The 22,403-nt window shown below is 29.5% G+C and overlaps 1 protein-coding gene across 1 annotated transcript in view; it reads left to right on the forward strand.

Moving 5' to 3' along the window:
- Positions 1-22,403, forward strand: part of LOC142334481 (uncharacterized) — a 266,080-nt gene that overhangs the window by 98,670 nt on the left and 145,007 nt on the right. The window contains exons 3-5 of the mRNA XM_075382546.1: positions 2,135-2,359; positions 18,256-18,498; positions 21,703-21,887. Of these exons, the coding sequence (XP_075238661.1) occupies positions 2,135-2,359; positions 18,256-18,498; positions 21,703-21,887 (653 nt within the window). The remainder of the gene's footprint in view (positions 1-2,134; positions 2,360-18,255; positions 18,499-21,702; positions 21,888-22,403) is intronic.

Here is a 22,403-nt window from a genome sequence, read left to right on the forward strand (position 1 = left end):
AACTACTGTTGCATTAACAAGGTAACAATAGAAAGGTCTAAAGTTCATACAATTCACTTTCTGCAACTATTACTAATTTTTTTGTTTAACAAAGAACTACCCTACACTTTATGAATGAATAGAATACTATCGCTACTATATACCAATAACTCATCTAACAACTTCCTATATTCACTCGCTGTTTACAATGAAATGCTCGTGAGGTACTCTTCACTCCATTTTACCAAACGCTTACTGTTACCACTGGAATTGAATAGTCAACCATGTTGACTAATACGAAACTACTCGCTCTGTCCGCTGGTTCCCGGCAGTATTTATACCTCTTGGCCTACAGAACCAGTACTCGACTCGTCTCTTTAATTGTTGAAACGTAATAATTTTCATTGTCTGCGCCCTTACGTTTTTCTATAAGTTCTTTTTCCGATCGTGTAATTATTCTGGTCGAATAGGAGCTTTTGGAGGGAGGTACCATTGTCTGTATTACAAAGGACAAATTGTTAAACGGACCGTTACTCTAAATAAAGAATCCCTTTGTCGTTTCTTCTAGATTCTTCTTTCTTTATTTTCTCTCTTTTTTTTCTTAATTAGAAGAAACCTGTTACACTGGCTCCGTTGTATTTATAAATTCTTACAAATGTAATTTATTTACTCTTAAATAACTTCAAAAATAAAACTTATTTTTTACTTTTTAAATTGTAAATACAATTATTTATGAAGTGATTATAAACAGCAAAATACAATTTCCATTTTATTGTAAACCTCATAATAGCTAATACAAATTAATACAAAATTAATAAGAGATTGCAACAGTAACATAGCAATCCCAAAATCAACAGTACAATACACTTTATATAAGAATTATTTACTCTAATGTTTACAAAACGAAGCTAGCTTACACTTTAACGGATGAATAATGTTACTTTGACATTTCGCAACTAACTCACCAAACAGCTTCTCGCTTAACCCCTGTCTAAAAATGGAATACTCATGACACACTCTTCGCTCTTTGGTTACCATCTATTTATTTCCTGTTTAGACTCTGGGAATCACCGTCAGGTATTGCTTCAGAGGGTGATATGTATGAGTGTAAGTGAAGTGTAGTCTTGTTTAGTCTCAGGTCGACCATTCCTGAGATGTGTGGTTAATTGAAACCCAATCACCAAAGAACATCGGTATCTACGATTTAGTATTCAAATTCGTATAAAAGTAACTGCCTTTACTAGAATTTGAACGTTGGAACTCTCGATTCGAAATCAGCTGATTTGCGAGGACGCGTTCACCACTAGACCAACCCCTTTTTTTTAGACCACTAGACCAACCCGGTGGATCCGTTTGTAACCTATTCACCCAAATGCTCCCCCACACCGACCTCGCATTTATCGCACCCTGAACGGAAACTGAAAATAATAACTCGCTGGTCCTCGGTAGTATTTATATCTCCGGGCATAGGGCTTACCTTTAGTGGACAAGTAGCCGACCCACCTTTTGTTTGTTCAAGCTTAATGATTTTTATTGCTCGCTTCTTCTACTTTTTTTATAAACTCTTTATAGAAAGAATTTCTTCTACAGTTTTTTGTTCTTAATTTTCTCAACCTTTTTTTTCTTTGCGAATTTTCTACCCTTTACAATATATATTGTAGACTTCCATGTCCCAATAATATATATAAATATAAGAAACTAAGATATATGAATATCTTATTTTCTTAACGAATAAGCATAATCTGTGGAAATAACTTTTGTCAGCCCATCTGCCAAAGTCAGATATCAGATTCTCTTAAAGCATGCTGGTAAACTGAAGAACGACTTATCACACTAAATAAACCTTAAATCTAATTCTATAGATACCTATTTAATGAGATTATTATGTATTTATATAAATATGCAATCTAATAGAGTAGAAAAAGTAAGTTTAGATCTTTGAATAGTCTCATTGTAAGACGAAGAAAGTCAGAGTAGCTTTCTTTCGTTATGTTTTTTTCTAAATTTATTATACCTTTTTATTTTTAAACTTCCTCATAAAGAAAACATTATATCAGATAATGTTGTAAATTGATATATTTTTACTTATAATTTGTATTTTTTCCTGTACTTTTAAAATTAATACATTATTATTGTATTATTTACATATTTTTAGGCGGACCTGCGTGTACCAGAACCGACAACATACGAGTCAGAGGACGAGATAATGGGACGCCGAAAGCAAGTGGCAGCTCGATCAAAGAGAGGTACACCGCTCTACAGCAAAGAGGATATACGTGAACAATACTGTATCAATGAAAAACAACTGCACGGCCTGGAAGATGTTAATGATACGGGTGGATTATTCGGTTGCCTCTCAAACTATCACGTTCGTATTCCGGTGAGTTTACCCGAATAAATATTTAGTTTATTCATTTAATATACATTTCAATAATGTTTAATATTTTGATAACAATTTTGTTTGAGATTATGTATACGTTTTGTGAGTATAGGTTGATCTAAATTCGCTACCATGCTGCTTCAGTACATATGGTGTGAGATGTTGCAGAAGAGAGTTTTTCCATTTTTTCACTATGATTGTAATCCTCCAGTTCTCTATCGTATATTAATATATTACAATGAATTTAGAATGAAGGCAATGTTTGCTGATGATTTTTAGGTAGATTTCATAAGAAAGGTAACTATTGTAATGGGTACCATAATTCAATCTCTGGAAAAATTCGACATATCCTCGTGTTTCACATCCTCCAGACCCCAAAACCACCGCCAGTTCAAATGTTTATACATTTATATATATATATATATATATATATATATATATATATATATATATATATATATATATAAATGAAAGTGATATATATATCACTTTCTTGTGGACACGATAGCCGCAATTTTGTGCCAATCACTTTCAAATTGGTACATAGAATAAAACGACACAAAATCTCGGTCGAGTTCGTTAATGGGCAAAATTGGACCATGAGGGTGAAAATGGGGGTGCTTTTACGAAAAAACAAACTATCGCTATAACTTTCTTATTAAGTAAAATATCGAATTCGTTTAAAGTTCCTACTATTTGGTGAGTAAGGGCCTAAAACTTATCTTAGTAAAGTTTTTTGATATCACCAAACATTGGCCCAGGGGGTGAAAAATGGGGTTTCGAAGACAAAAAAATCATACCTTCCTTAATAGGCACTGTATCGAATCGGTTTAAAGTGGTCGTTAGTCGTCTAAACATTACCTAAAACCTTTGTCTGAAACATTTTTTGATATGAACAACCCTTACGGCAAGGGATGACCAAAGTGTTGCTGGAATCGTAAGATGGGAGGCTTGTCGTATGGTAAACATGTGAAAATTTTTTTCACATGCAACCATTGTCGTATTGAGTAAATTTGAAGTGTTTCTTAACTTTAAGGTGAAAATCCCTTTTATCCTCTATTTAGCACCGGTAAAATCTACCTCCTTCTTCCGGCGTGCTGAAAGGAATTTTTTTTTTATTGTAATGAAAATTCATGTTACTCATTAGTGTTATGAAGGTTATATATTAACACTTTCCGTGCTATAGATGTTGATTCAAGTTCATTACTGGTCATTGCAGTGTCTGCAGACGTTTATTAAAACCCAATAACTTGGATTAGATATGTTTTTGTTGTTTATCGTCATTTCTAAAACAATTTAGTCTACTCGTAATCGTTCTGAAAAATTTGTTTTGTTACACAGCACATTAAATTTCTGTTGTTGTAACATAACCATATCCGTTTCATTTTGTAACTTACCCTTTTATTATAAAAGTAGGTCTCCGTTGCAGCTTCGCCCGCGCTATATGGTTATTTTCGTTTCCCGGTCAAATTTTTTATTTTATGTTTTTTAGTCAAGTAACCGGAGGCAGGTGCAGCCAGTCACACATATAGTAACAGTGTTAGTGGCTGTGATTCGCACCCCTTAAAAAACTGGAATAAAAAAAAAACGAAAATAGTTTTTAGATATTTATCTAAACGGTACTTCCAAGGTAAAATTTACTGAATATCTGTTGCGATTAAAAAATGTACAATCATTGTTAAATTTTTTTTTCTTTGTTCATCCCCCATTCATGATCGAATTTCAAAAATCTAGAAATTGGTTTATTGACATGAAGATTATACTTAGCAAAAATTTGTTACTGAGAAATTAGAAAAATAACAGTATTTCAACAAAAAAAATAATTAAAAATCAATTTTAACCCTTGAAATTTGAAATAAAACTCAAAAAATCTAGAAATTGATTTTTAGATGTTCATAATCAATCAGTTTAAACTCCCCAGCTCATATAGTGATAGACAGTCACAGTTCACAATTCATTAAAGTTTATGCTTCAACCAGCAAATCTCCGCTACTGTATTATATATATATATTTACTTATTTATTTTTTTAGACATATTTTGAGATGAAATATATCCACAAGCCTTCTCAGTTATGCTAAGAAACATGGGTAAAAAGTTAGTTGCGAAAGATCGGTTAGATTTTTTGTAATAACCAAACAAACTAAAACCCTCTTCCTCTTTATATATAGAATATATAGATTACTTTATTTAATGTAAATTTAATCTCATATTATTTAATGTTATTCATTCGAGTGTTTCGAATTATTCAGTTCAAACTGTTTTCTCAGGTCATTAATTCAATTTATTAAAGTTTTTGCTTAAGCTGGCAAACCACTACTACTTACGAGGTTTGTCCCAAAAGTAAGTGTACTAATTTTCCTACAGACGAACAGGTAATATAAAACGTTCTTAATGTATAACAGTGCGTAGTAAGTGACTTGGCTACACGTGCATACTTGTTTCAACTGAATCGGTGAGTCAGTCGCGCGCTACTACAGCTCGTGTTTTATAACCTCGTTACGTTTACGATGGAGGAAAATATTGAACAAAGTTACGCTATCAAATTTTGTGTGAAATTCACCAAGTCTGCCACAGAAACATTTGATTCTGTATCCAAATCCTATGGAAATGCCACTCTATCGAGAACTATGGTTTTTAAATGGTACAAAGCTTTCAAAGAAGGCCGATAAAATGTTGAAGACGACCCTCTTTCTGGAAGACCAACTTCGTCAACATGAAAATGTGGAAGTGGTGCTAGCTGTTATAGCGAAAGACTACCGATTGAGTGCCAGGATGATTGCAGACAAAATGGAATCGGATAAAAATTCAGTTCATAGAATTTTGCGAAAAATTTGTTCAAAACTCGTGTACCGAAAAACTTGTCTGTGGAGCAAAAAGCGAACCGGGTGGAAAGTTTTCAGGATTTTCTAGTAAGACTTGAAGTTGTGCCAAATTTCCATTTTTTTATAAAGTAATAATTGGCGATGAATCGTGGGTGTTCGAATACGATCCCGAGACTAACAGCAAAGTTAGGAATGACACACAAAACGTTCTCCTCGTCTGAAGAAGGCACTCATGAGTAGATCCAAGGTGACAATGATTATTATTTTTCGACAGCCGTGGTATTGTGCACAAAAAATGTTTACCTCCAGGACAGACAGTTAATAACGTCTTTTACAAAGATGTCTTGGAAAGAGTTCAAAAACGGGTCCAGCGAGTCGGAACGGAAATTGCACATGAGCAGTGTAGGAATGCCGGTTCTGGGACAAGGTCAAAGGTGAAAGGTCAAAGCAACGCTGCCAAACCTAACCTAGCCTAAGGCAAGGTTGCCAAACCTAACCTAAGGCGATGTTGCCAAACCTAACCTACGTTTTCAAACCTAATGCAACAGTGTGAAACCTTACCAAACCTAACCTAAGGCAATGTTGCCAAACCTAACCTACGTTGTCAAACCTAATGCAACAGTGTGAAACCTTACCCAAGGGTGAGATATGGCAACATCGCGATATACTTGTCCACGTAGCATTAGGGCACGCAATAGATTTGGCAACACCTCAACATAATAATAAAGGTCACGCGCATAATAATAGTGCATGTTTGTAAAACATGTAAAGTGATATCATAAGCATTCCAGGAGGACATTGGGAGACCACAAGGGTTGTTTGGTGAGTTACTGTTAGACAATTAGTGAAAGGGATGAAGTATTCCGTTCATTCATAAACTACAGAGTAGTTTTATTTGTTAAAAAGGAAAGGTATTTGTAGTAAAAGAACTTTAAACTAATCTTCTCCTTGTGGTAATACAGTAACAGTTTGTTAAAAGTGTAAATATTAGCGGTCATGATAACACTTTTTTGTCAATGGGACTGAATTCTGGTTTTCAATACTTAACTACCTGTAAATAAATCCTGACGATTACTTTAAATTCTGTTTTGTATGTAATCACTGTTTTATTATTATTATTATTATTTGTTATTATTGTTGTTTGTTATTATTATTGATTTGTCTTATTTTATATTACTTATTTTCTTAAAATAATAAATTGTAATTATATAAACATTTTTAAATTGTTACTTTCTCAATATCCTGATCGAGCCACGAACACGCGACAATATTTATGTAAGTATAATCTTTGGTAAAAGCACAATAGTCCTCATCCTTAAAAAATTACAATGTTCTCTTCATTCACACCAGACGACAGAACTATTTTCACATAACTGGATAGTTCAGCTAAGGACAAAGGGTCTTATAATGCTTTTTATAAATTAACAAACTGTTTATAAAATTTATTACTACCTATTTAAAATAAAATTGATACATTGCTCAAATAATTTTCATCTTCTGAATTGTGATTTATTTTGCAGTTTTTTTTTTATATTATGTATTTTACATGTTTGGTATCTTTGCAAATTTAAAAAAATTTATTTCATTTGTTTCATTTTATTTATTTATATGAATTTTATTTTATTTATATTATATATTTTATGATTCGGGTTTTACAGCATTTTCCCTTGATTCACCCAGGCAAATATTAAGGCAGCATATCCCAGTTTAATCCTTGAAACAGCATACCTACTCACATCTGATATGTATTATTAGATACATATTATGTATTTAATACATAATATAATGTTATATTTGCAAAAAGTTTTCTTAAACAAAATCAAAATGATACTACCGTTGAGTCATTACTTTACAACTTTTTGGAAGCTCATTACTATTTTTCCAATAAAAACAGAGATGCATAGTTATGCTTTGTGCTACTATGAATGAAATGAAACTGACACGTTGAATGATTTTCAAGTGAAACACTTATCTAAAATTGGAATAAAAGGTGCCATTGTTAGATAAGGAATAAAAGGATAAACTGACTGGTAACTAATTATAATGATGGTTGATGTTGAAATTATTTAATGCACCATTAATACAAAAAAAACATAAAAAATAAAAATAATTACACTAGGTAATACTAGAAAGTATTATTTACTATATAAAACTATTTACTTAGAAAATTATTACTAAAAATACTAGTAATATTTGTTTAGCTTGTAATTAAAAGTTGATTACATAGTTGAATTGATCACTGAAGAGCAACGACCTTGAATACTCTTGAATACTTTCTAACGATATAAATCATTAAAACATCATATGAAATCATTCTTTGATATGCATTAGCAATGAGTATTTTTCTTTCTTAGAATAAAGATACTTTATTTAATCTGTTTTAAGCCTTAATTCATCATAATATTTAATTACGGTAAGATAAAATTACAGTTATTAACTTCTCATCATTGATTTATACCATGTGCTTTTTGACATTAGTTAATATCTTTTTTAAATTTTTATTTCTTTTTGTGTATGTACTTGTGCGTGTGCGCGTATGTACTTTTTTGTATTTTTATTTATATTAGGTGATTTCTCATACATAAATGTAGGCACACTTCTAAATATTTTGTAGGAAGAAATAAAACAAATCTTGAAAGTTAAATTAGTATTTTATTACAAATATATACTCTAACTTTAAGTATATTGTATTACAAATTACATTTTTATTATTATTATATTTTTTAAATTGTTTTCTCTTTATAACCCTTGAACCTCTTTAGATTAGGGGTATATAATGAAATGTTTTTTTTAATTTCAAACATACTCTATTTTCACTAAAAACTAAAAACTTAAAAAAAACTAAAAATATGACATCGCTACTGCATAAAAAAAGATATAAACTATTTTTAATAAATCATAAACTTACAGGTAAAATGAAATAAGTAATAAAATAATTATCATGATAAAACTATTTGGCCTACTCATCCATAATAATAAACTATAAAATAAGAGAGCTCAAAAATTACTAGAATTATAAAAAAAAACTCTCATAATTTTATACATTTTAAAACTATTAAATTCTCTAAACAAGTCAATCAATTTGAATATCATTGAACCTTTCATGAAAGGGTAAATTTTATTACCATTGTCAATTTTTAGGATATAAGTTATAAAACTTCAAAAGTATTTTTAGATCAAACAAATTTACAAAATTGTATGCCTTATTTTACGCTCAAGTTTCCTGAGTAATTATTATTATAACAGAATATTTTCTACACACATTAGAACACAATCAATACTTTTTTGTATTTAGCCAAATCGAGACCGTGCAAATAAAAATAATGTAATAACCATATATATGTTTATATTAAAAATAAATTACGAAATAAACTTAAAGTACCAAACAAATGACGATACTATTGGTGTTGTTTAGGCGCAGATGAGCGTTTTTAAATTAATTTATTTGCTTATATATTTTATTAATAATATATTTTTTAAACTTTATTAAAGGTACAACACTTTTTAGATGCTTTTATGAATTTAATTGTTAGTTTTTTGTTTTTTTTTTGCTTTAAATATGTCTGTAAATAAAAGTATATTTATAAGGGACGTAATAATTTAGGATAAAAACAATTAAACAAAAATTACTGAATAGTACTTTTTTACTTCATGATTCCTGCATAAGCAATGAAATTATATTAAAAGATGTACCCAAAATAAAACTGAGTATCAAAAAAATGTGAAAAAAAGAACATTGAGAAGAGAACAATTTTCAAATTGAAAGTAGAATTTCTACAAAATTCCACAATAAATCGACAAAATCCACAACAAGTATAAAATTTAATTTTCAAAATAAATGGGAAAAAATAACATGACTTCCTAAAAAATGTATTATTACTAACTGTATAACTAAACGCTAATATTAATTCAATAATATTTATGATGTATTATCAAAATAAATAGAATTGTACGTTGAAAAACACGACATAAAAACTAAACATAATGGAATTCAGTTTTTATAATAAAAAATAAAACGTTTTATATCAACACCATTGATACTTCTGACATCACTGCCGTTCTGTATGAATAAAAACAGAAAGTAGATTGAAATTTTTTATACAAAGAACAGAAATCTTTGAAATATATATACTATTTCATAAAGAGGAAGAAGGTATTTTTTTCGTTCGGGATAAACAAAAAACTACCCGATCTATCGCTACTAAATTTTTACCCATGTTTCTTGGCATAACTAAGAAGGTTTTTGGATATATTTCATCACAAAAAAAAAAAAAAATATATATATATATATATATATATATGTTACAACATTTTCCCCAAAAGTAAGTGTACTGATTTTTAATTATCTATTGAACTTACCTGAAATTATAAGTTGTCTCCTTCAAAGTATGACCTTTGGGAAGTTACACAGCGGTTCCAACGTTTCTTCCACCGTTCGCAGCAGTACCGAAATTAATTTTCCTTAAGTGTGTGTAGCTCATCAGTTGCAGGTTTTTTTTATATATTTTTTCCAACGTCCCGAAATGATGACCTTTGAACTTTAGTTTCAATTTAGAAAAGAGGTATAAATTGCACGGAGCAAGATCTAGGCTGTAGGGAAGCTGTGGAAACAAGGGAATATTTTTCTTTGCCAGAAATTCGCGAATTGAAAGCGAAGTGTGAGCTGGCGCGTTATCGTGGTGCAGCAGTCAATCATGTGAGTAGTGTAGTAATGCCGGTTCTGGGACAAGGACAAAGGTCAAAGCAACGTTGCCAAACCTAACCTAGCCTAAGGCAAGGTTGCCAAACCTAACCTTGGTCAAAGGTCACGCCGTTTCTGGGACAAGCAACGTTGCCAAACCTAACCTAGCCTAAGGCAAGGTTGCCAAACCTAACCTACGTTGTCAAATCTAATGCAACAGTGTCAAACCTTACCCAAGGGTGAGATATGGCAACACCGCAATAGATTTGGCAACGTCGCGATATACTTGTCCACGTAGCATTAGGGCACGCAATAGATTTGGAACACCTCAACATAATAATAATAAAGGTCACGCGCATAATAATAGTAATAGTGCTGGCAACGTCGCACGCACGCAATAGATTTGGAAACACCTCAACATAATAATAATAACAATAATAATAATAATTGTTTTAATTTTGTGTGTGTAATCAGCGCGTGCGGTTTTCCTGTTTACCAAGAGAGAAAAAATAGTTTAATCATATATGTTATCTTTAAAATAATAATTGTGCGGTTTTAAGTTTGTCGTCATTTTTTTCCTTCTTGGTAAACAGGAAAACCGCGCGAAAAGTGGAATTACAGAAATTATTATTATCAACTGACGCGGAGGACTTGATAACATATATAATTAAACTATTATTATTATTATTATAATTTAATAGTAATATTTTTTTTTCTCTTGGTAAACAGGAAAACCGCGCTCGGCGCGAAAATACATTTGCTACAAAAGATAAGAGATATTGTTTTAAAAATATTATTATTATTATTATAATTTAATAGTAATATATTTTTTTTCTCTTGGTAAACAGGAAAACCGCGCGAAAAGGGGAATTACAGAAATTATTATTGTTATCAACTGACGCGGAGGACTTGATAACATATGATTAAACTATTATTATTATTATTAGCACGAAAAAAATGACGACGAACTTAAAACCGCACAATTATTATTTTAAAGATAACATATATGATTAAACTATTTTTTCTCTCTTGGTAAACAGGAAAACCGAACGCGCTGATTACACACACAAAATTAAAACAATTATTATTATTATTATTGTTATTATTATTATGTTGAGGTGTTTCCAAATCTATTGCGTGCGTGCGACGTTGCCAGCACTATTACTATTACTATTATTATGCGCGTGACCTTTATTATTATTATGTTGAGGTGTTCCAAATCTATTGCGTGCCCTAATGCTACGTGGACAAGTATATCGCGACGTTGCCAAATCTATTGCGGTGTTGCCATATCTCACCCTTGGGTAAGGTTTGACACTGTTGCATTAGATTTGACAACGTAGGTTAGGTTTGGCAACCTTGCCTTAGGCTAGGTTAGGTTTGGCAACGTTGCTTGTCCCAGAAACGGCGTGACCTTTGACCAAGGTTAGGTTTGGCAACCTTGCCTTAGGCTAGGTTAGGTTTGGCAACGTTGCTTTGACCTTTGTCCTTGTCCCAGAACCGGCATTACTACACTACTCACATGATTGACTGCTGCACCACGATAACGCGCCAGCTCACACTTCGCTTTCAATTCGCGAATTTCTGGCAAAGAAAAATATTCCCTTGTTTCCACAGCTTCCCTACAGCCTAGATCTTGCTCCGTGCAATTTATACCTCTTTTCTAAATTGAAACTAAAGTTCAAAGGTCATCATTTCGGGACGTTGGAAAAAATATATAAAAAAAACCTGCAACTGATGAGCTACACACACTTAAGGAAAATTAATTTCGGTACTGCTGCGAACGGTGGAAGAAACGTTGGAACCGCTGTGTAACTTCCCAAAGGTCATACTTTGAAGGAGACAACTTATAATTTCAGGTAAGTTCAATAGATAATTAAAAATCAGTACACTTACTTTTGGGGAAAATGTTGTAACATATGTATATATATATATATATATTTTTTTTTTTTTTTTGTGATGAAATATATCCAAAAACCTTCTTAGTTATGCCAAGAAACATGGGTAAAAATTTAGTAGCGATAGATCAGGTAGTTTTTTGTTTATCCCGAACGAAAAAAATACCTTCTTCCTCTTTATGAAATAGTATATATATTTCAAAGATTTCTGTTCTTTGTATAAAAAATTTCAATCTACTTTCTGTTTTTATTCATACAGAACGGCAGTGATGTCAGAAGTATCAATGGTGTTGATATAAAACGTTTTATTTTTTATTATAAAAACTGAATTCCATTATGTTTAGTTTTTATGTCGTGTTTTTCAACGTACAATTCTATTTATTTTGATAATACATCATAAATATTATTGAATTAATATTAGCGTTTAGTTATACAGTTAGTAATAATACATTTTTTAGGAAGTCATGTTATTTTTTCCCATTTATTTTGAAAATTAAATTTTATACTTGTTGTGGATTTTGTCGATTTATTGTGGAATTTTGTAGAAATTCTACTTTCAATTTGAAAATTGTTCTCTTCTCAATGTTCTTTTTTTCACATTTTTTTGATACTCAGTTTTATTTTGGGTACATCTTTTAATATAATTTCATTGCTTATGCAGGAATCATGAAGTAAAAAAGTACTATTCAGTAATTTTTGTTTAATTGTTTTTATCCTAAATTATTACGTCCCTTCTAAATATACTTTTATTTACAGACATATTTAAAGCAAAAAAAAAACAAAAAAGTAACAATTAAATTCATAAAAGCATCTAAAAAGTGTTGTACCTTTAATAAAGTTTAAAAAATATATTATTAATAAAATATATAAGCAAATAAATTAATTTAAAAACGCTCATCTGCGCCTAAACAACACCAATAGTATCGTCATTTGTTTGGTACTTTAAGTTTATTTCGTAATTTATTTTTAATATAAACATATATATGGTTATTACATTATTTTTATTTGCACGGTCTCGATTTGGCTAAATACAAAAAAGTATTGATTGTGTTCTAATGTGTGTAGAAAATATTCTGTTATAATAATAATTACTCAGGAAACTTGAGCGTAAAATAAGGCATACAATTTTGTAAATTTGTTTGATCTAAAAATACTTTTGAAGTTTTATAACTTATATCCTAAAAATTGACAATGGTAATAAAATTTACCCTTTCATGAAAGGTTCAATGATATTCAAATTGATTGACTTGTTTAGAGAATTTAATAGTTTTAAAATGTATAAAATTATGAGAGTTTTTTTTTATAATTCTAGTAATTTTTGAGCTCTCTTATTTTATAGTTTATTATTATGGATGAGTAGGCCAAATAGTTTTATCATGATAATTATTTTATTACTTATTTCATTTTACCTGTAAGTTTATGATTTATTAAAAATAGTTTATATCTTTTTTTATGCAGTAGCGATGTCATATTTTTAGTTTTTTTTAAGTTTTTAGTTTTTAGTGAAAATAGAGTATGTTTGAAATTAAAAAAAACATTTCATTATATACCCCTAATCTAAAGAGGTTCAAGGGTTATAAAGAGAAAACAATTTAAAAAATATAATAATAATAAAAATGTAATTTGTAATACAATATACTTAAAGTTAGAGTATATATTTGTAATAAAATACTAATTTAACTTTCAAGATTTGTTTTATTTCTTCCTACAAAATATTTAGAAGTGTGCCTACATTTATGTATGAGAAATCACCTAATATAAATAAAAATACAAAAAAGTACATACGCGCACACGCACAAGTACATACACAAAAAGAAATAAAAATTTAAAAAAGATATTAACTAATGTCAAAAAGCACATGGTATAAATCAATGATGAGAAGTTAATAACTGTAATTTTATCTTACCGTAATTAAATATTATGATGAATTAAGGCTTAAAACAGATTAAATAAAGTATCTTTATTCTAAGAAAGAAAAATACTCATTGCTAATGCATATCAAAGAATGATTTCATATGATGTTTTAATGATTTATATCGTTAGAAAGTATTCAAGAGTATTCAAGGTCGTTGCTCTTCAGTGATCAATTCAACTATGTAATCAACTTTTAATTACAAGCTAAACAAATATTACTAGTATTTTTAGTAATAATTTTCTAAGTAAATAGTTTTATATAGTAAATAATACTTTCTAGTATTACCTAGTGTAATTATTTTTATTTTTTATGTTTTTTTTGTATTAATGGTGCATTAAATAATTTCAACATCAACCATCATTATAATTAGTTACCAGTCAGTTTATCCTTTTATTCCTTATCTAACAATGGCACCTTTTATTCCAATTTTAGATAAGTGTTTCACTTGAAAATCATTCAAGGTGTCAGTTTCATTTCATTCATAGTAGCACAAAGCATAACTATGCATCTCTGTTTTTATTGGAAAAATAGTAATGAGCTTCCAAAAAGTTGTAAAGTAATGACTCAACGGTAGTATCATTTTGATTTTGTTTAAGAAAACTTTTTGCAAATATAACATTATATTATGTATTAAATACATAATATGTATCTAATAATACATATCAGATGTGAGTAGGTATGCTGTTTCAAGGATTAAACTGGGATATGCTGCCTTAATATTTGCCTGGGTGAATCAAGGGAAAATGCTGTAAAACCCGAATCATAAAATATATAATATAAATAAAATAAAATTCATATAAATAAATAAAATGAAACAAATGAAATAAATTTTTTTAAATTTGCAAAGATACCAAACATGTAAAATACATAATATAAAAAAAAAACTGCAAAATAAATCACAATTCAGAAGATGAAAATTATTTGAGCAATGTATCAATTTTATTTTAAATAGGTAGTAATAAATTTTATAAACAGTTTGTTAATTTATAAAAAGCATTATAAGACCCTTTGTCCTTAGCTGAACTATCCAGTTATGTGAAAATAGTTCTGTCGTCTGGTGTGAATGAAGAGAACATTGTAATTTTTTAAGGATGAGGACTATTGTGCTTTTACCAAAGATTATACTTACATAAATATTGTTGCGTGTTCGTGGCTCGATCAGGATATTGAGAAAGTAACAATTTAAAAATGTTTATATAATTACAATTTATTATTTTAAGAAAATAAGTAATATAAAATAAGACAAATCAATAATAATAACAAACAACAATAATAACAAATAATAATAATAATAATAAAACAGTGATTACATACAAAACAGAATTTAAAGTAATCGTCAGGATTTATTTACAGGTAGTTAAGTATTGAAAACCAGAATTCAGTCCCATTGACAAAAAAGTGTTATCATGACCGCTAATATTTACACTTTTAACAAACTGTTACTGTATTACCACAAGGAGAAGATTAGTTTAAAGTTCTTTTACTACAAATACCTTTCCTTTTTAACAAATAAAACTACTCTGTAGTTTATGAATGAACGGAATACTTCATCCCTTTCACTAATTGTCTAACAGTAACTCACCAAACAACCCTTGTGGTCTCCCAATGTCCTCCTGGAATGCTTATGATATCACTTTACATGTTTTACAAACATGCACTAGAGATTCGCTCCTTCACTTACTCGCTGACCTCCTCGCAGGATAGTCTCACTTCAAATTCACATAATAACTCCTCGCTTATAACTGATTTCAACTTGTCTTCCTTGGAGTATTTACACTCTTATCCTCTTGACCTGCAGGACTCGATTCAAATCAAAGCGTGAGAAATATTGGTCAAGTATTACATTTTCCCGTGCATATCTACTCTGCTCTGGTAATTTTTCTCGTGGAACAACATCTGTTTGTAGTGTTTCATTGGGCAGTGTTGCAAAGGACAATGTTAAATGCACCTGTTAGTTTTACTAGCAGAATCCTTTTATCCCCTATCAGGATTCGTCCCATTGTTATATTTTCTACTACTTTCTTCTTAATTGATAGAAATCCATTACTCAGGACCATTATACTGATCTACCAGGCTAGTATAGTGGTTAACTCATCATCGAAAATCAGCTCATTTTGAAGTTGAGAGTTCTAAGGTTCAAATCTTAGTAAAGGCAGTTACTTTTATACAGATTTAAATATTAGATTGTGGACACTCTAATACTGTTCTTTGGTGGTTGGGTTTGATTAACTACATTTCTCAGGAGTGGTCGACCTGGGACTTTAAAAGATTACACTTCATTCCCATTCATACATATCATCCTCCGAAGTAATATCTTATGGTGGTTCCAGAGGCTAAACAGACAAAAAAGAGAGGTCCATTATACTGGTCTTATTACAATATAAACTCCTGGTACATCTCCATGCCAATTAAGTAACATATGTACTACATTTCTAAAAAAATGCTGTTATAAAAAATCTTTAAATATAAATCATTATTCCATTAATGTAGAATTGATCTGTTCTCCTGACCTAATAGATTGACGATGTAATTTCACTTTGGTTTCTTTTACAATCTAATAATTTATTTTTAGAAAATTTACTGTATTTAAAAAAGAAAACTATTTACTTTATCTATACCTTTAGTAGATCGTTGCAGTTACCACTACTTCTCAACATCCACTTTCCCCACTTCAGATTATCTTCATAATCTTCTTTTTGGAAAATAACACAATTATCATAAAATAAAATGTTGCGTGTTATTGAAATGCAATGCATCATTTCGTATCAATGAGGTAAAAATAATAGAAAAAAGGTAAATGTGAAACACAAGTGGTTCGAATAACTGCAATAATAATGTAGTGATAGAATTGTATCAATTACCTATACCAGCAGAGACAGACAAGATGTATTATCTACACACGCATTAGCAATGACAAAGAAAATACTGTCATGCTAAGTATTTTTTTATTTTCACTATTTTAAAGAATCAGGTAAAAGGTCAATTAGGAAATTTCAGCCAAACTGACAACCCAATTTATCTTATAATTAAATAAGCAACTAAGGAATAAGAAATATTAGCTTCTTCAGAGGTCAGGAGATGAATGAACGTGGATATTACCTCTTCCCACAACTGTAAGGCAAAATTAAAAATATCAAAAATAATAAATTGAATAAAAAGCTTTACGAGTTGTGGCTATTAAATAACGAGAATAATGCTGTATAATATTTTACTTTAAATTTATACGCATTTAGTTATTATTCACTTCAATAAATTCCCCTCTTCTATCCTTGCAATGCTTCTTGCGAATCTTCCATTATTCAAAACAGTGCTGGAAGTATTCTTCTGAGTTCTTTAATGACGCGTGTCGCTTTTTCTTTCACAGCTACAGTGGTCTGAAATCTTGTTCCTTTTAATGCAGATTTGACCTTGGAGGATAGATAAAAGTTACATGGTGCCAGGTCAGGCAAATAAGGTGGATGGTCTAATACTGGGATGTTATACTTGGCTAGAAACATCCTGAAGACAATGCAGTGTGAGGTGATGTGTTGTCGTGATAAAGAACCCAGCTTTTGTATGTTAAAATTGTTATGTAAAATTTGCCTTATGCATTTTTGTCAATTCCTACAGTTTCAGCAATTGCACGAATAGTTAACTGACAGTCAGATCGGATCAGATTGCCAATTTTTTCAATATATTTATCTGTTTTTGATGTGGAAGGGCAACCCGGATGAACATCATCTTCAACGTCTTCTCAGCCATCTTGGAAACACTTGAACTATTCAAAAACCCGCACATGTGATAAACAATCATTGCCATATAGTTTTTTTTTTTTTTTAATAAAAGATAAGTTTCATTATGGTTTTTCCAAGTTTCATATGAAATTTCACAATAATTCTTTGCTCTAATAAAACACTTATCATTTTTTCGGCAAAACAAAAAAAAACAGATATTATCCAAACGAAGACCACGGCCAGAATAATATGTCTACAGAAACTGGACTGGCAACAGTTTCAAGAGAAGGCTTTACACTACACAGCTGTTTGTTTTATGAATTTGGCATATGCGCAGTTCTTCTGTAGCGGCATTACTCTCGTTATTTCACACCTCATACTTTCCTAAAAATTTAATAGTTGATATTTTGTTATTTAGTTAGTGCAAAAAGTCTTTTTATTTCTGTAATTAAATTAACTTTTATAAAATAACAAAAAAAGTACATTAGAATATTTGTTTTATTAATAGTGCATTAAAATGTATTAAAAAGTAAGAATAAATTTTATTGTTTGTATTACTTGTGAGATTTTATTTATGATAAATAAACATGTTTTATAAACAAAAATTTGTTTGTAGAGGGTTCAAATATAATTACACAGTATTATGAATCACTTCTTTAAAAAATAATTTATTTTATATATATTTTCTAGAAGTGTGAAAAGAGGCTGTACCTAAAAACTGCCTAATTTTTTATTAGCTATCTGAAATTCCATGAATTATCTGTATGAAAGTACAAATTGAAATTAAATTTGTCTCATTATTTATAATGTAACTGATTTAAAAGTTATATAATTTGTTAATAATTAAAATTTTTACTACTTTTCAGGATTCATCATGCAGTTCACGTAGTCCTAGCTTACTGACAGTTTGTGTCCGTCGTAAGGTTCCTTCAGATGAAAATCTCCATGACTTGTACAGACGTCCTATGCATGATTATGCACCTCTTCCTCGTTGGCCTCGATATTTTCCTCATGATGATGGAATGTATTTCCATCGGAGACCAAAATCAATATGTAATGATCCACATGCTTACACATGGTTTCCAGAAGATGAAGAAAATATTCGAATGGTATATATTATATGTTTGTATTTTCTTTTATAAACATAGTATTAATTGTACCATGATAATTCAAGATACTTTAAAGCATCCATTTGAATTAACTTTATTCTGAGATACATTTGAAAAATTTATATGATACACTGGGCAATATTATTGTTAAAGTTCTGAAAGTTTTAGAATAATAATGTTTGATTAAATGGTTCAAAGACTAAAAATGTGAATTAATTCATTCCTGTGATAGAATGGTGAAATATACAGTAAAATTTAGTCGTGGTTAAATTAGCTACCTACACTTTTATAAAAGTTATGACATATTTTCTTTGATTCTGAATTCTTTGATTATCAGACTAGTCAAATTCTCCTTGATTATCCAAAGAAAGACCTTTTGTTGAAGTCATGTTCATGTGCTAATATTATTTTCTGAATTCTTCATATTACTGTCATCAGTTATTGTTTTATCATTCTATGTAATGTTAATCCTGATTAATCAGCTACTGGATGCAACTATATTAAACATTATTCCATTCTTCAGAATTGGATAGAACATTATGTAAGCTATCGCATTAAGGTTTCACTTGTCAGAATTTCTTATCACAGAAGAGTGAAGAGTGATAAAAGAATGCGACACCAGTAAGTAACTACAGTAAAGACTGCATTCCAGCTGCCAGAATGCAGCTTTTACTAGTGGTGCCATCTCTTAGATCATAGTGTACCTTCTACAATATCCAAGTTAATGTGCACGTTAGACAAGCTTGGAATAACTTTACTTAATTTGTATCCTTCAAGTCTAGTACCATAGTAGTTATTCCTTACGTGGGAGACCAGTACTGCACTAGTTGTTTTTAGTGTTTTATTATCTATTCAAGTCGAAGAAAGATATGTACAATTACCAGCTAGAAAAATACTAAGTAATGAAATTATTTATCAGTTTTTAGCTCGAAAAACCGAATGAAAATACCAACAGAAACAAAATAATATAATGTAATTAAAAATAAAATAGACACAAAATTACTTGTCTTTCAAAATTTTTTTTATAAATCTGTGAAATAATAATTTTGTTAATATTATTTTCATTTTACAAACAAATAAAAAAAAAATACAGTTGACAGAGATAAAAATAGGTTGTATATAGCATGAGGGCAAAGATTCTGTCTAGGGCCCCTTCCCCAACATTTAATCCCCTTGCATTACCCACTTTTTGGGGTAGATTTGCATAAAACATACTTATAATAAACATATTAAAATACAATATGTCCACGGCTTTGCTAAAATAGACAAGTACAAACAAATTGTTCATTAACCAACAACAACTAAATAAAGATTGTTAATATCCGTTTAGATTCTTATGAATATGAACTCATATTGACAGATCTTATCACATTTGATGTAATCTACATGAAAAATGTTTGCATTAACTATGTCATTTATGTTGTGAGGGATTGGAAAAAAGTATTGTTCTGAAACATAAAATTAGACAAATAAGTTGATGGTGGACAAATTGTTGGATTGCTGGGATACTTTTGATAAAAATACTTTTTAATAATTGTTTTGACCAAGCTAAATTTCACAAGACTGGTACCATTGCTACATACTGGTCCCAGAATGAAAAATGCGATTGTCATTTGTCAAACAAAAAATAATTAAATAGTTACATTAATTATTTCTTCAGATGAAAACAATAGCTGTAATATTATATTAAAAAATTAATATTTTAGCATTCCTAAATTAATAAGCTGCAAGGATAAATTATCAAAACAATGAGAGGGAACAACATTTGATAAAAATCACAGTGCGTTTCAAAACCCTATTTAACCTATTCAGGACCAGGCTTGAATATTCAAAAAGAGAAGTAAATACATTTTTGGATATTGCTGTACAATAATAAAATAATATTAAAAGTCAAATATAAAATATTGAAAGAAATACACACTGAAAAACGTTCTAAGACTTTCGACACCACAGCACTAAATGAAGAGATAATGCAGCTCCTAGAAAGCAGAAAATTACCCAGTGAGGTTTGAGTAATTTTAGCTGCACTTAACATGTTGATTAATAAGATATATATTATGTAAAATATCTTTGTCAAACATTTTAATCCACTGTAGTATATCATAATTTATTTCAAATATTTTTTGTATGTTTTTTTTGAAACCACTATAGTAGTTCTGTAGCAGCATAATAAAATAAAAAAGAATAAATTTGTTGCTGCCTTACTTATTCACTGAATGAAATATAAAGTCAGAATTGACGTGATTAGATAATAAGTAAACAGCTACAATAAATTTATTCTGGACCTGTTTGTCATTCTTGCAAGAAACAATACAATGTTTAATTGAGAATGTAAAATCATTTTTTTTTTTTAATTTTATATGGCAAATGATACAGTTGAAATGTGTAAAAGTGTTTCCGAAAGAAATTTTTTTGTCATATAAAAATATCCTGAATTTCAGTATGAAGATTTTTGGAAATTATTTGAAAAAAATAATTCTGTGAGATCAATATGATGTAAAATTTAGTTATAAAAATTTAATTTTGCATTCTGTAACTTTATTTTTTATTAGTCTTCGTGTAAACTGGCTTACTATATATTGTTTAATTACTTACCTACTCTAAAAGAAATCTAGGCCTGGCCAAATATATTATTGGTGGTACAAGAAAAAAGTCTTATTTAATAATTTCAGGTTTAAATAGAGCATATCTATTTTAGCAGCAAACATGAGAAAATAAAACTAAAAAAAATCAGCAAGGAAGATAAGTAAGAAATTAAAATAATTTCTATGCAGTTGCAAAAAAGAAAGAGAAAACATATCTGAGAATGAATTCAAAAAGACCATTATTTATAACCCAAAAATAGAAAATTCACTTGAAAATAAATACAGTTCCTGAAAACAGAAATTAAAATACCACACACATATTTACAAAATAAATGCATCTTCAAAGAAATATAAGAATCTTCTTTGTGTTGAACTTTTACTTAATTTTTTATTTAAACCTGGTGAGTCTTTTGGTAATTTGACTATAGATTATAACAAAAAAAAAAAAATAGTAAAGTGACTTTTAAATATTAAAATTGTCAAATTTTGTTAATGAAAATATATTTTATGTTCAATTGTTTAAGTCTGTCTAATATTTCAAAATTTCTCATTCAAATGAGTTTTTCTTCAATAAACATCATTTACTATAATAAAGTGATGTATGGTTGTTGAGATACAGGAGCGCCCTCGTCCTTTGCAGCCAGATGGATTTGATATGTGCAATAGTTACCCAAGAAGAAGTCCTGGGCCACATTACATGAGCTACAGTTCTGAATATTTAGTTGGAAGACATGAAACGTGTCCAGCACACCCTTATCTCCCGCCTCCTCCACCTCCACCTGCACTGCCAATCACACCTCACAGGTAATTTACTTGAATTTAACTATTTGAGAATTATTTATGTACCATTCATTTCAAATAGCGTATTAAAATCAAAATCAATTATGCAAAAAAATTTGCCCACAAACGCATTGGTTTCAAAGCCAATTCATGTTATAAAATTATAAGAAATTTATAACAAATATCACTAGTAATATTACTGAACAGTAACTTTCTCAGTATTTAAAAATCAATAATTTAAGGTTTGAAATTGAAAAATTATGTAATTTTTTTGTTATTTTCTTTGTAACACAATTTGTTTCTTCATGATAAAAAATTTGCATAATTTTTTGAAAAAAATCCTGTCCACTTTTTTAAACATATTCTTTTCTTAGAATTTATTTTTCTCTTACAAAATGTAAAGTAATGATAATATCTTCATTGTTTATGTAGGAGATTAAGGTTTTAAATATTTGTACAAATTTTGCTAGTTTTCTAATATATATATATATATGTGGAGAGAGAGAGAGAGAGAGAGAGAGAGAGAGAGAGCATACATAA

Source organism: Lycorma delicatula, chromosome 1, assembly GCF_047948215.1.
Source record: "Lycorma delicatula isolate Av1 chromosome 1, ASM4794821v1, whole genome shotgun sequence".
Taxonomy (NCBI): Eukaryota; Metazoa; Arthropoda; class Insecta; order Hemiptera; family Fulgoridae; genus Lycorma; species Lycorma delicatula.